Source organism: Sylvia atricapilla, chromosome 4, assembly GCF_009819655.1.
Source record: "Sylvia atricapilla isolate bSylAtr1 chromosome 4, bSylAtr1.pri, whole genome shotgun sequence".
NCBI lineage: Eukaryota > Metazoa > Chordata > Aves > Passeriformes > Sylviidae > Sylvia > Sylvia atricapilla.
Window position 1 is genome coordinate 26,881,594 of NC_089143.1, and position 15,969 is coordinate 26,897,562.

General features: G+C 42.3%; 1 protein-coding gene across 5 annotated transcripts in view; it reads left to right on the forward strand.

Annotated features, from left to right (window-relative positions):
• MAEA (macrophage erythroblast attacher, E3 ubiquitin ligase) overlaps positions 1 to 1,620 on the forward strand; it is a 48,829-nt gene extending 47,209 nt beyond the window's left edge. For all 5 annotated transcript variants that reach the window (XM_066317349.1, XM_066317347.1, XM_066317345.1 and 2 more), the window contains exon 9: positions 337 to 1,620. In XM_066317349.1, coding sequence (XP_066173446.1) covers positions 337 to 432 — 96 coding nt within the window. In that variant the 3' untranslated portion in view covers positions 433 to 1,620. The remainder of the gene's footprint in view (positions 1 to 336) is intronic.
• The last annotated feature ends 14,349 nt before the right edge of the window (positions 1,621 to 15,969 follow it).

The following is a 15,969-nucleotide window of genomic DNA, read 5'->3' on the forward strand; positions in this document are numbered from 1 at the left end:
AAAATAAGAGCTAATAAACTCAGTCAGAAGCTAGAAAAATACTTCTTGCAGTAATATTTTTTTAAGGACTGTATATTTAGCTGCTTAAATTGGTCTTAATGAAGACATATTAATGGTCACATACCTAACTATGTGAATTTATAACACGAGATCAAATGTCATTGGAAATCTTTCCCTCCAGAGAGCAATAATGTAGAATAAGTAACTTCTGGGGGCAAAGATGTTTTGACCTCAGACCACAACATTTTTTTAAATTACAAGTTCATTTCCTAAACAGTTCAATAATGCTTTGAATTACTGTTGTGAATATTATCTTTTGGTTTCACTCTTTTCCAGTCCCTGCTTTCTATTCGTCAAGATGACAAAGTAATTTGCCCAAGAACCAAAGAAGTCTTCAACTTCTCACAAGCTGAGAAAGTCTACATCATGTAGGTCTGTAAAACACACAATGAAGTGCCGCTGGAATTCTGACACAGTGTATCTTGGCAGACCCTGTAAAGGGGGGGGCCTTAATGTGTGGCAAAGAAGCAAAACCTGCCACCTTGGGGAACAGACCTGTCGGTGGCATTATTGTTTCTTGCGACCAAAGATCAATGAGCAACAATAAACACTCTTGAAAGGAAAAAAAATTTAAAAAAGGTAAAAAAAAAAATAAAAAAAAAAAAAATAAGAGAGGAATTATGACTTAAGTTTGTACTTGAATAAAAAACGCAAAAACAAATTTTGATTGTTAAGGTTTTGTAACATAAGGTCAAAAATTGGACTCTTCTCAAAGAAAAGTACTTTCATCTTCTAAAGGATAGCTTTCTTTAAAGATGGACACTTGCACTGGGGGAAAAGTTACAACAGATTTTAAATGAAATCCATTTTTCTTCCCTCTTTTTCACAATTGTCCAAGACCCTTTTGTTATCAAAGATATCAGTACTACCAACGTGTTCTCCTTTAAGCTCCTCTTTGCCTTCTTTATGATCCTCCGGTGAAGTAATCCTGAACATGAATGATGTAACTTATTTCCATGGGAAGATATTTTTGATGTCTTTGACACAAGGTAGCTTCTCTGGAGGATCAAACAGGGACTGGTTTGAAGGAGTATGAAGTCTTTTTCCAAACCCAAATATTTTAAGGAGGTTGCATAAGTATCAAGAAGAACTGAGAACATTTCAGGCAAAATCCAATGCTTGTTTAAATGTTCTTTTTCCAGTCTACCATAGTGTTAAAGTCCTTCTAAAGTTATTAGTTATGTGCATAGGGTTCAATATGAAATCATTAGTGCTACTGCCTTATTTCTTGCTTTGAGAATGTACTCACATGACAATGAGCTGGTATTCTTAAGTGTTGGGCGAAGTTTCTGAAGATGCCTTGCAGGATGATTACATGATTTTAGGGTCTAAATAGTATTCATTACTGAAACTAATAGTTCGATTTTAACAACTGCAGAACACATCCTTATGACTTTTCAAAAGAATTAAACCATTGTAGTTTAAACAAAACCATATTGTAGAGGTTTGTATTTAGCGCTTATTTTTGCATGTTGATGTTGATTAGCTAATAAAAGACTGTAAATGTAAGACATGTTAATAAAAATTGTTTTCCATTTCTTGATTATATAAAATTAGAAAGCTGTTTTGTGTTTAAATGTAAAAAGAATTAAGAATTTAAGAGTGGCCTCTCTTAAAAGAAGTGTAACTTCCAAGTGTTGGTTTTCAGTGTTCTGCAAGATTTAAAAGAAAAAGAAAACTAACAACACAAATCTGTACTGAAAACCAAACCAAAAAAAAACCCCAAACACCCCAGCAAACTAAAAAAATGCCACACAGAAACCATAAATGTCATTCTTCAGAGCATTTCAGTCAAATAAGTATTTTTGGTTTAAACTTTCCGTATACGAACAGTGTAGTCCAGGGGTTTTTCTGTCTCTTCGTAGAAGACTGCCTCATGTCCCAGAGCCTTCCTGTTAATAAAATGTTGTGGGCAATGTTAGGTGTCGGATTTTCATGCTTTAAAGAATGCTAACAAAGCACAGACAAAGGACCACAACTTCTTTTCATGTTCAACACTTGAAGGTCACAGATACTGCTAAACTGCTGGTAGTAGCCACTGTGAAACTGTAAATACATGGGATTTCCAGGGAGGTGTGTCTGAAAAGGTTCTATTTTCAGTAGGCATCAATTATTGATGCTTCAGAATAGGTGTGTCTGGACCACTGCAGTGCTGCCAGCTTGGCATGGGCCAGTGCTCCTGCCCTCAGTGCTGGAAGGGAAAGGTCTGTTCTCTGGGCACTTTCTGAAATGGCAGATTTGATGATTCCTTAGAATAAATGCAATGTACCAAGAGTAGGTGGAGGCAGATACTGAGAGAACTTACATTAGTAACTGGAGTAATTTGCTATCAGTTATGCAGTAACTGCTCTCTTCCTTTCTCCTGGGGCAAGAGTTGGAGCACACTCAGCTCAGAGGGGGGAAGATGTCACCCTGGGGAGCAGTGTTACTGAAACCCATGTGGAACAGCCCCTCTATTTCTTTGGGGCACTGTTTACAGCATCGTTGCAGAAGGGCCAGCATAGCTTTGAGCATGGCAACCTCACTTTTCCCTACTTTGCAGAAGTTCATAAAAGGCCAGAACAGGAAAGAAGTGGTAGATTTCTATTGGACCTGAGGGAATGTGTGGTAAATGTGCAGCAATTGTAGGGCATGGAAATTGTTGGTTTTGCTTCTCCTAAATACCAGTTAGAGCTGTGGTTTCCTGAGACCAGCCTTTTTTGATTTCTGTGACCTGAGCAGAGTGGTGGAGAAACTCATACTCTCCAAAAAAACCTAGTTTGTGATGGGAAGAGAACAGCTGTCCTACAAGGAGGGCCTCTGTTTATGGGAGGTGTGATTCCAGAGGGCCAGGTGCCAACATGAGGACTCAGTCTCTGATGGTGTGTTACAAGGGAGTGTTCCAGAAGGAGCGTAGGGGAGCTTCAGCTGTTTGTTAGCTCTGACTGCTCACTTAGGAAATCTGCAGTCACACAACCCATTCTGACTGCAGCGAGGCCAGTGTGCCACAGACAGCTGTAGCCTCCTGGCTGGCCCTTCTGAACTGCTGGGCTGCTCTCAGGCTTGCTCTGCCAGGGCTTTGGAAGCCTCCAGCTGTATGAGGGTCAGCAGCGGTGGCAGGCACAGACTGCTGTGGTGCAGCTTGGTGCTCTGCTTTGCATTCCCTGGCTGCATTCCCAGCCTTGAGCTCCCAATCCAACAGAGGTGTTGATTCACAGCTCATCTCACAGGTGGCCCCAGACATCACACCAAGAGCAGCAGGTGACTCAGAGTAAGTATAAAGTTATTTGAAATGGTAGAAGCTCTCTAATAAAGCAAAGACTTTCCTCTCGAGATCTGGCTGAGCTGAAAATGAACAATATCCTTTACTGTGATGCTTTTTCAGTCTTGCCAGGCAATTTGAGGCTCTGTATTTTGGTTGCGGTGTTCCTGTTTGAAAGCGACAGTTTATCCCTGTTGTGATCAGGACAGGTTTCTCTGATTTCCAGAGTTACACCAAGGATGAGAATTGCCTTAACCTTTCCTTCTGTTTGTTGTGGTCCAAAGCCCTACTCTAAGTGCTGAAGATTTTCCAGTATTGTGAAAATAGAGATACTGGTAACTCTTCACAGTGCCCTGGGGGTGTTTTGTACCTGTTTCAGCTTCCATTCTCTTCCAGGCTGAGATGGGTTCAGGATGCTGAGGTCACATTTTGCAGGCAGGAAATAGCGAAGCTGATATCAAAATCAGGCAAAACATTTTCCTGCAAGCTTTGACTAATGAACTGGTAAGGGTTTGGGTGGGTTTTTTTTAGTATAAGCATGACCTTTCCTACTCAGTAATAAAATTATTCCTTGGGGGCAAAAAAGAACATATTATTTGGGACAGGAAGAATGAGAAAATTACAGGTGGAAATTTGCCAAAAAGAAGCCTTTGAACATGTGCTATGGACCACTATTCAGAAAAAAAAATTAATACTCTGACTTGCTTTTTTTTCAGCCTCAGTTGGCCTGAGCAGAGTGTTTTGGGAAACACACTAAACACATTTACTGAGGGTGCTTTGAGACCCACACTGTGACAATGTGCACTGGGTGTCCTGTTGCACGATAAAGGTCACTTGATACAACAAAATGAGTATTTCAAACTTTTCCATCCTGCTTTTTCATGTTTCATAATGAGGTATTCTGAACATCAAATAAAGTCCAGCCCAGATCCATGTGATAGTTGGTTGAGTCTGAACTTCATCTCAACATTGAACAGATAAACTATTCTCCAGTAGTTTCCTCTGGTCACTGAATCTGTTCCTTGTTTGATGATGAGGGGGGTCAGATACTCACCAGGACTTCCCTGCCGTCATGCTTTTCCAAAGAGTCAATGTCTGGTTGGTTCTGCAACATGCATCAGCCACACTGAAAGGCACCATTTTTCTTAATTCAGTCATTTATTTTAAAGACTTGGCCCTGTTAGCTAAGCTCTGAGAAGTTTTCAGCAGCTCAACTTTGTTTCAGAAGGAAATGTAGGATGGGCAGAGCAGGACAGCAGAATTTCTTACCTCTTCACTAACACATCCCCTTTGAGCCAGGTAGGTTCTCTATGTAGAAGTATTTCTGGCACAGTCGGGAAAAAAAATTTTGCAATCCAGGCCAGAGAGAGGGAGCAAGAAGTTAAGAGTTCAGTTACTGTTGGATGTGAGGGATGAAGCTGGTTTTGGTACAGCAGCTGCAGAGCCAACACAAAGTAGTTCTGCCTTAGAGCTGGCTTTTGTGAGAATTCTGAGAACTAGGCATTGAAAAAAAAATCCTAAGAGATGTAGTCCTGATCTCAGTTTGAACTGAATTTTTGACTACACCATAAAATCCTGCTATTTGATCATGTTACAATTATCAGAGATCTGTATCCTAAACCAGAAGAGATCAGCTGTAGGATAAGTAGCACCACAAGAAGAACAATAGGAAATAGCAGAACAACAAGAAACAGAAAGGGCTGCTGAACAAGAAAAGCTGTTTGGTTTTGATTCATTAAAAATGAGATCAAGCATCAGCGTAAAGCTAAGAAATGTTATCAGCCAGTTTCCTTTCAAAGAAATGAAAATAACTGAAGCTTTAAAAGTGAAAGAAGAAAAAAATAACATGGAAGTACTGTGTGATAGAGATCACGACTTTGTCACAAAACTGCAACCAGCACCTTGCTGCTTGCTCCTAATAAAGATGGGAATGTGCAACATTGGTGGGCGGCATGGAGAGGGAGATGCACTGAGGAAACCAGAAATAACTTAGCAACATGGAAGTGAAAAAAATTGTGCCTGTTATAGAAACCAAGTGATCGGTCTCCTGGGATCATTAATTGTTCAGCTCTAAAAGAAAGAAGCTGCTCTAGTATCCAGTCTGGGAATCCTATCACATCAAACCAGAACAGTTTGGTTGGAAGCAACCTTGCAGATCATCTCATTGCAACCCCCTGCCATGGGCAGGGACACCTTCCACTGTCCCAGGTTGCTCCAAGCCCCGTCCAACGTGTCCTTGGACACTGCCAGGGATAGGGCAGCCACAGCTTCCCTTGGCACCCTGTGCCAGGGCCTCACCACCCTCACAGTAGAGAATTTCTTCCCTCTATCCAATCTAACCCTGCCCTCTGCCGGTTTGAAGCCACTGCCCCTTGTCCTGTCACTCCTTGGCCTTGTCAAACGTCTCTCTCCAGCTTAGTAACCCCTTTAGGTTCTAGAAGGTGCTGGAAGGCCTCCCCAAAGCCTTCTGCAAGCTGAACACTCCCAGCTGTCTCAGGCTGTCTCCACAGCAGAGGGGCTCCAGCCCTCTGATCACTTTTGTGGCCTCTTCTGGACTTGCAGGTTCAGATCCTTCTGATGTTGGGGCTGCAGAGGGGTCTGGTGCTGCTGTGCTGGGCACTGGAGCACACTCCTGGGTGTTCAGGTCGTATCTCTTACACTGCAGCTGGAGCAGAGAAATCACTGAGATGTTCAGTTTCCCAAACTAAAATGGAAAACTAAAGCTGGTCAAGTGGGGGTAGCATCTGTACCTACTCCTTTCACACGATTTCCTGTCCCTTAAGATTAAATTTTTTGTTGTGCATTTAAGGAAATAGTTACACCTATGCCACAGAGCAGAGGAGCAAATTTTCCCAGGGAGATCATCTGTATTCCCAGCCAGGAATTCTTCCTGACAGCCAGAAGGAAGAATGAGTAGAAAAAGATTATAAGGTCTATTCATAAAGAACAAAAAGATCTTTAACTAACTTAAATATTTTGCTCCCCACCCATGGAGATTAAGCAGGATCATATAGACAAATTCCCCCAAAGGAAATAAACAGATACTAACCACCAGACAATTTCCTTTTCTTTCTTTGCAAAGCACAGCAAGACAAATTGCTCAGAAGAGCCAGGAGCAGAGCCGTGGGAAGTTCTTCAGGAGGCCCGTGCGTGCCCCTTACGGAGATGTCTCCTCTTTCAAGTAGCGGCTTTAGGGAGGCAAACCAGAGAAATATTTTACCAAATACTGGAAGGGTCAGGGGGAAATTGATCTTAGAAAAGCTCAAGTTGCTCTGGATGCAGTCATTAAGGAAAACCTTGTATTAATTCCTGCCAGGAAGGCCATCATCCTGGCATCGTGATGTAATGCCCAGCTAACACCCCCACCAGAACCAGCTCTGTGCCCTGCTGGCAGAACTGCTCTGGAACAGCAGAAACCCAACAGGCAAGGTTTGAACTCCTGGCTGCTTGTTGCTGGGCCCCCTCCTTTTGAGGTGGCTCCTCGGTGGAAGCTGTATTGATCAGTGGTGTGGGGGAAGAGCCTTTTTCTCCACGAGGATCATGACACAATTTTCTACTTTAAACTGTACATGCTCAAGTCACTGTCTCCTTGTCCTGCTTCTCCGTGCACAGAAGCTCATGAAACTATTTGTTCCTGTTTGTGACCATACGGAATATCAGTTTACAGGGCTGACTTCCATTGTAGGAAATGGAGAAGAATTCAGGCTGGGTGGTGGGGGACACACCAGGACAGCATCACCATGGGCAGTTGCTGGAGCAAGGGAAGAAGCAGCAGCAGCATCTTGCGCTGTGTGTGCCAGCTGCAGCACCTGAGCAGAATGGGGAGGTCTGCTATGGAGGGGAGGGGAACCCCCAGCTCTGATCACCTGAGTCCAGTGTCACATTCCTATCTCAGGAATATTACAGACGGTTTCCTGGCTCTTTCCTGGAGTCAGCATGAGGCTTGAGCCAAACAGGCTGGGAGTCTGTAACTGGATCTTGCCCTCGGGGCTTTTGCAACTTGCCCATTCTCTGGGTACAGAAGGTGCCTGGAGCAGCTGCGCTGCCAAACTTTGTGTGTGGGAGCTGAGACATGGCCAGCTCCAAGAGGAACAACCCTGGAATGGGACAAATACCATCGATTGAGTGATCCTATCTTGTTAGATGGTCAGACAGGGAAGAACAGATGAGATCTGCTGTTGCTGATGCAATCTGCTGGCTTTTCTTTTCCAGCAGCACTTTGCAAATGTTGATCTCAGATATACATAGCCTCTGATGATTCGGGCTTTGTGGTATCTGTTTTCTTTGAATGTCACTGTCACATCCATTGCCAGCTATCTGGCCTCAGTGCTGCAATATCCTACTTCAAAAAACAGTGAATAAACAGGGTGCTGGTGTTATAGGACAGCTAATGATTTAGTTTAACTACCAGGTATAGAGAAAACCCCAGAGGCTACAGCTGAATTGCTGTTTTGCTCTTTCAGTGAATAACAGATCTTCTTTGACACACCTAATTTTGATAATAATTAGAAAGAATGTCACCTGCCCAGTTAAGAGAGAAATTATCCTACCCTTGGCCAAAATGTACTCCTTGTGTCTCTGGAACCTTCTTCTGAGGGGTAAAATTAAGAATTCCTCACTGAAGTAAGATTAGCAGCTGCCACTTCCAGAAATACCTCCCTTATTCTAAACCAATTAGCAAAGGATAATGACTGGTTTCTTTGCACTGGGAAACCATAAATAGCATTACCTGTGATCTCTGTGTTTGAGGGTGTGAGATGCTGGAGCAAATTTTTATCTGAATAAAGTGTTTGTCTTAATTATTTCCCTCCACATCTTGTATCTCCAGGAACACCATGAAAAGAAATCAGAGTGCTGGTGCCAGTTTTGTCTTGGCTAAAGAAGGCAAGAATCTTTGGACCAGTAAACCTAACACTGAAACTTTGGGTGGCTATTTAAAAAATATTATTTCAAAATAACACCACAAGGTATAGGTGAAGATCATGCTCAGGTGAAAAGATAATAAAAAATCTGTGTTAAAACATGAAGTCTCATAGAAGAAGTTTCTGGAATGTTCTAAAACTTTTTGCAAATCCCAGTAAATCCAAATCCAGTACGGAGCATCTCTGTTAAAATACCATAGATTAAAAATGCCACTTCACAGCTTCATCTGCTCCAAGCAGTCACAGGGGCAGCTCCCACCATTAGAGGAACCTTCCTATCACCCTTCTCTGTCCTTAGGTAACCGAGTCTTGAAATTTGGAACATTCTTGAAAACTTCCCATAGTCACTTTCAAATCAAGGATGCTTCAAAGAGACACAATGTCCTTTTTCTTCCACCCTATTTGCAAAACAATCTCCCTCTGTGCAGTCCCCTCTCCAGGATCCACTGACAACTCCACAGCACGAGTAGCCAGGGCCCTGCTTTAACAGTAACTGTCTGAGTCACCAGGATTTTCATGTCCTGCCATTTCTGTTTTCTGTAAAAACTCTTTTCTGTAATATAATGTCTTCCAAAAGAGCCAGTGGCAACAGATCTCCAGTGTCCTGATTTTGGATGTTGAGTCTCAAAACTATTTACAATCCAGGGCTGTTTGGTTCAAGCACATCTGTCAGAAAAACATCATCATGACACACAGAATCTGTTTCCTCACTGGTAAAATATGTGCCTGGTTTCCAGTTTGAATTCATCTTTTGTTTCTTGTGTTTTTCACTGCTATACTCAGAACAATTTAATGTGATATTTTCCCCAGAAGATAATTTTATTTTGTGAACAAGTTTCCCCACAATAATCAAAACTGATTTAAATCTTTACTAGTAGGCATTATAGTAGCTATTTCTTTTCTGCTGTTTGTTCTTGTGCCTTTCCTATATGTCACAGAATTTTTAAAGAACTTTATAAAATGCATATTATTTTAGTATTTGCTGTGCTGTTTACACATTTTACAGAGCTTAAACTGCTTAGTGCTTTTTGTTATTGCTCTGAAACCGTTTAACCCTGCTGTTCCCACAGTGTGATTCCATATAATAGAGACATATTTGAATTTTGCTGATGGTTCTGAAATAGCAAGAACTGCTGCTTTTCTATGCAGCAAATGCAGAATATGGATTGATGTTAAATTGGTCCTGTGCAGTTCAGCATCTGTGATACTTTTAAAGAGAGAATGCAGTATATTTCTGTATCAGATAAAATTTATTCCATAGGGGTTTTATTCACCATTTAAAACACAGTGATGGAAGCATTTGGAGATGGGAAAAACCACACTGATTGCAGATAGTTTAGATTCCTTTTTTGTAGTAAGTAAAGTTACACTGTGTTTGGCACATGTAAGGGAACCTCTCAGCACTTCCATCATTTCCTCTGGAGCCACTTTAACCAACATGTGGTTCTGGTGCCCAGGGCAGTGTTTCGGCAGCTCTGTTGTGATTTCAGTTCACCAGCACTAGCCTTTCAAGGGAGAGTCAGTTCTCTGACAGGAACAGGTTTAACCATTATGATAAGAAGAGAAAAGAATTTTTTTCAGCTGCTTTTTGGTGCAATCAAGCTCTTTTCCTTGATTTCTTAACAAACTCAAATATCTTCCATATTGATTTTTTAATTTGGCTTTAGAGTTTGGGGAGGAAGGGGTGTTTTTGTTGGGTTTTTTAGAGGGGTTGAGGTTGGTTTTATTTGGTTAAGTGGGGTTTTTTGTGTGTGCGTGTGTGTTTAGAAAGAAGGCAGTGTACTACAATACACTTTTCATATTTCTGTATTTTTCTGTTTCTATATTTTGGTTTACTCCATTCATTTCCCTCTACAAGCACAGTCATTCTTGGAAAATGTCCCCACCTTCAGTGCTTTCTCAGAGATATTTGTTCTCTTTTAAACTGTCATTAAAATTAGTTTCTATGATGTGATACTCAGGAATGCTTTGTTCAAACAAAATCTCTTCTTTGCCGATTTTATTGTGAGACTGTGATTATGTTTAAAGGTTCAGATCGGTTTCAAGATTTCTTCCTGGCTTGGAAACAGTGTGACTTTGCACAGCGATCGAAGATGCAACAGAATATGGGAAAAAGGGTTGTGAGTGGGGCTCTTAAGAGACATTATATATATATATATGTATGTATGTGTGTGTGTGTGTGTGTGTGTGTGTGTTTGCATGTATACAGATAAATATATCGTGCCATATTTAAGTATCTGTCACATGTGACCTTGACAATGCTGGCTTAATGGCTGGACTTGATGATCTTGGGGATCCTTTCCAACATAAATGATTCCATGACTTTCCCAGGTGACCCCTAAGGTTTTGGATCTGGCACATCCACCCCATCGCCTCAGGCTGCTGCTACAAAGCCTGTAAGCTCAACTCCTACAGCTTAAAAACAAAATAAAATCTCTCGCCGACAGAGAAAACGATTTGTAGTTGGTGCTGAAAACATCGAGCAGGATTTCCAAGGCGAGGCTTTTCCCCAGGAACGGCGGTGTCAGCCCCAGCCTTTCCTGGCTGGACGGGCTACAGGTGTTCCTGCATTGCCACCTGCTGGGGGCTGCGCCCAGGGCAGCCCGGCAGGGACACGGGGACACCGGGGACACCGGGGACACCCAGGGCAGCCCGGCAGGGACACGGGGACACCGGGGACACCCCGCAGCCCCTCCTGCAGGAGCTCCGTCTCCAGTGGTTCCCCCGCGTGTGGCTTTACACTGGCAGAAATGCCCTGGGCTGCTCCCGGAGGGGGAAATAAATAGTTTATGGTGTGTGTAATTCACTAGGCACACGTGGTGAAGAATGAAAGTTCAGAGCCTTATAATGCCAATTTTTACTCTTATCTGCAAATAGACCCATCTTACAAGTACATTATGCTTCCGTATAAATTTCATTTTTATTCCTATTTGAAAATGTACTTATCTTAAAAGTGTATTATTCCTAGACCTTAATTAGTATTATATTTTTCCCTAAAAAGACATAACTGTAGGGGGTTTTTTGGCTTTGGTTGTTTTTGTTTGTTTGGGTATTTTGGGTTTTTTCTTATTAAATAAATGTAACACTTTCTAAGAAGATGTAGAACTTTTCCCCTCAGCAGTTAGAAGGCTGTGTCTCTCAGGGGTTGTGCCTCTCGTGGCCATGCAGGAATGCGGTGACAAATACCAATGAGTGTTTTCTGTGATTTCAGCTGAGGAGAGGCTCTCACAGTCACCCAGTTCAGACCAGTGCTGCCAGTGCAGTTTCCTCTACTGTCCCTACAAACACACCTTATCCATTTGAAACGACTGACTGGCAGTTTTGTTTACATTTCAAAAACAATAAACCCCCATACTTCACTAGAATTCAGGTTCCATGACTGGAGCAGAACTACATGTCAAGGACATTGAGAGAATTTTTTGCACAGTTTACCGAGTAATATTCACCACAAATACTTCTTTTTCAGTATTGGATATAATTCTACTACTATGACTTGTGCAAAGAGGAAAAGCAGGAATGATTCATTTAAGAGGCCTTTTATTACTCAGGTGAGAGGAGCTGAAACACAGAATAAGGGTGGCTGCATGAGTTACACTGCTGAGGGCACCCTGTAGGAGGTGCTGCTGCCCAAGGGATGGGATCATATGTGTTGGCTGCTCCTACAAGTCTCATTCCAAGCTGTACTGAAGTTCAATTGCCTAAAAAAATGTGAAATATTTAGGAATCCTAGTAGGGTTAGTCAGTGGAACTGCCGTGACATACCGCAGAAACTGAGAGCAGGCAAAGGGGTCCAAATACATGAAATATGAACAAATATTTTCCCATTCTGCTCCAACTTAGGTATTGATCCACAATAGTGCAACACGCCTCCTTAAAAGCATAAATAAATAGCTACAGACACTTGACAAGACTTGCTACCTCCCGCTTTTCAAGACATTTTCTTCTTCCTTTCAGTTATATTTCAACATTTCGTTCCTTCTCAAACTGTGGTCTTTGCACTCTATTTTTGTCCCTACTACCTCATAGTCTCCTCAAGCCAGGGACTTTCTTCCTGCCTGCAAAAGCCGACCTTCTTAGAAACAAGGCATTCTTTTATCATAAGAGTGAAAGAAATTCCCTGGAAAAGCTGGTTTTGATCCACGAGGCTTTCTTGTTCACTGCAAATAAAAGATGGTGGAAATGCCAAAGAGGGCTGAAGACTGAGAGCGTCTCTCACCCTGGTGCTGAGAGGATGCAGTGGGTTTAGATGGATGGCTGAGGACTCTGGATTGCAGTGTCACTGTGGGTCCAGGCTGCCTGGTGCATGAACAGGACAGAGGAATCTGCAATGGAAAAGTCCAGAGCAGAGCAAACAGCTCTTGTGCAGTGGTGGGCGAAGGCTGTGAGACACACACAGACCCGGCACCCAGCCCTGTCTGAAACGGTGACATCAGGAATGGACTTCACTCCCCTTTAACTGGAGGCAGCACTGCAGCTTTTAGCAGCTTCAGAGCAGCTCTCTCCTTTCTGCATCCTTGAAAAAAAAAAAGACAAAAAAAAAAGAATTATTTTGGGTTTCTGAGCCAAAGCTCCATGCAGTCTCTCATTTGAAGAAACCAGCTGGAGGGACTGCAGCTCTGCTACAGCCTAAGGCTTTCCAAGGATGGGACAGCACAGCCATCCATCAGGCAGAAGGAGCTTCTAAACAGTACCATGAGTGAGTCAATGTGACACCAAACCAGTCTCTTCAGATTGTTTAGGAAATCTCTGCTAATACCAAATGTTTGAAAGCAGTATTTACACGCATAGGAAAGTGTAATTTCTGTCTCTGTATGATTTAGCATCGGAGGGTCTTCATGCAGAATTTGGGCTGGATTTCCTTCTTTGGTAGCCTCAGGGGTCTTCTTTTCCTCTGCAGTCTCCTTTTCTACATGTTGGCAATCTTCAAGCTGGTCGTTTTCTGCACCATCTGATCCGAGTCCTGCCTTAAGGTTGGTATCCCCCCGACCCCCAAAGACACCCCTGTGCAGGACAGTGGGGTGTGCCTTGGTCTTTCCTGGGTGCATTCGTGTAGAAATGTTAACTCCTGGTGTGGATATATATTGTCTAACACAGAAAAATGCTCATTAAGCTCCCCTTTGAGCCTGCACAGATACTCCAGTGAACAAACAAACAATTTACCCTCATTGATACTAATCAAGTGTGTCCACACTGGTGTGCAGTTTCAGGAATTGCTATAAATTTTTTTTAATTATTCTACACATGAATACAAGCTATGTGTAGGAAGGTTCTCCTTGATTTGTGACTGTTCTCCTACAGCTATTGCTGCTCCATCCAACACACAAGTGGATATTTAATTAGTGGTCTAGGCCACAAAGAGCAGGTTCATTCATCTCCTCCTATGACAGAATTATAAAATGTTACAATAGGCTGAAGAGTTGTCACAGTCACTATTTCACATAGTTAGAGGAGGTCACCAAGTACCTTTGGCCTTGCGTTATTGATGGTTTAATGAATAGGCTATTTCCCCTTTGAGAACATTTGTGTAAATATAGTCTTTAGCCCTTACAAGGTAGTTCAGAGCTTTGAAATATCTGTCACCCTTTTGCTCAACTCAAACTGGTGCTTCAACATCTGTTCAGCTCACATAGGAGGTAATTTTCTTTACAACCCAACTGGCACAAACTCTGTGACAATTTAATATAAGTGTTTATCATGTTTCTGTATCTTCAGACCTGAAACAAAAGTTATTTTAACCCCAAATTATTTGTAGGGAAGCCTAAGTTCCATTTTGGCAGGGAAAGAAATCCTCCTTTTTAATTTCATGTCATTAAGTTGAATACAGCTGTATTAATAGTTCAGGGGGTTTCTTTTTGACTGACATTCTCCTTTATTGCAAAGCTGGAAAACAACCCTTGTTGTTGTTCCACCATCTAGTAAAATGGTGGAACTGTCTCCTGCTGAGACTTTTCTTTTATAAAAAAACCCTAAACCAGATAATTTAGTATTGCACAAAGTCTGAAATAATCCTTCCTAGAGCCATCAGTTTGACCTTTTAAATTTGTAATGGAACAAATGGTCCTTCTTTAATGTAAGAACACCCAGACCCAAATCATTGTCAGTAGACAAAATTCTGGAGCTTTTCTTTGCCTGTGTGTTTGGCCAAAGGTACTGAATATGGCCTCTGGATGGACCAACTGGTTCTGTCTGGAGATACCTTCCTGTGGGAGAACATTCCCATGGCAAAGGCCTCCTGCCAACAATGACAGTGTTGGGTATTCTGCAGAGGTGGTGGACAGGACAGTGTTTCTGGAAGAGTCTGTGCTCCTCCAAGGTGCCACTCACTCTGGAGCACTCACAAAGTGTCACCATATTGCTCCTGCTGATGTCTCAGTAGAGATGTTAGAAATGCAACTCACTGATTCAACAATCCACATAACATGAAACTACAGACCCAGGCTTTGCTGAAACCAGGTGTAAACAAAACAAACAAAAAACTTGAACTCTGAGGCTCTGAAGTGGTATCAGCTGGTGTTCAGCTCTGCCTCTGCACTCCACAGTGCTCTGTGTTCCCCTCCATGGAACAGCCCAGACCAGCTGGGGAAAATCAATGCAGGTACAGAGGTTTGTGACTTCTGCAGCTGAATTAATTTTTCAGTGTTCAGGCTCTCTTCAGCCTTTTTAGCAGGCTGGTCCAGATGAAGAGAGCCTGGAAATGATTGAATGGTGGATATGTTCATTAAAAAGTAGCAGGGAAAGGAGACTCAGCAACTTAAGCCAACACAATTTTATGTAATTGTCTTTGATTTTAATAAATAAATAAATAGCCTGGCTCTCCCTGGGATTTGCCTAAGGGACTAGCATGAATGAGTTACACAACTCAGCACTCATTCATTCATTCATCAACGGATTCTTTGCAAAACCATATGGCTCCTATCAGGGATTTCTTTAAATATTATGCAAAAGTATGAAATCAGTGCCTTTGTAGATGGCAAGTCTGTTGCTTGAGGCTCATTTTGAAATTCCATTTTCAGAGAGCACAGCAATGCTCCTTTTGCAAGTCATACCCTAACAGAAAGCAGTTGTTCTGGCACTTTCAATCATAAGAAAAGAAATAGATATAAACAGTGAAAGAGTAAACTGATCTAAACTTTAAAGATGAGCTCTGCCACTCTGCATGACTTTCGTGTGGAAATGCACTGTGCTTGATGGAAGGCAATACCGAAAGGATAAACATTATTAAAAAGCAGGATGTCACTGGTTTCATGCACGGTGTCAGAAATAGCAGAGCCACTGCAAAATACATCATCAACCAGATTTACTGTAGTAAATGAATACATGCCAGTCCATTTCTAGGGAAAATTGTTCAATGCCATCTTTCCTGATCACAGGAGCCAGCAGACACAGCGGTAACACCAATCCACATAAATCTCTTCCAACAAGTGCTTAACTGTGGATTAATGGAAATACCTGTCAATTAGGTGACAGCATCTTCAAACGGGAACGGTTATTTTAGACGTCTTCCTTCTTTAGGGTGTTCAAAGCGGGCGCCTGCAAGGTCTTATTTATTCGCAGTGGTTAAGCAGCACTTTGAGAGATGGGGATCTGCAGAGCCCTGTGCTTGAGCACGCAGAGCTGCAGGCGGTCAGGTTCTGGCAGCAGTGAGCCCAGGGCAGTCTCGCCATGTCCCACACGGAACCAGACCTTTGGGGTGGCGCACAAGGACACTTCGGGGGTGGCGCAGCGGCCTCCAGGGCTGGGCTCCTC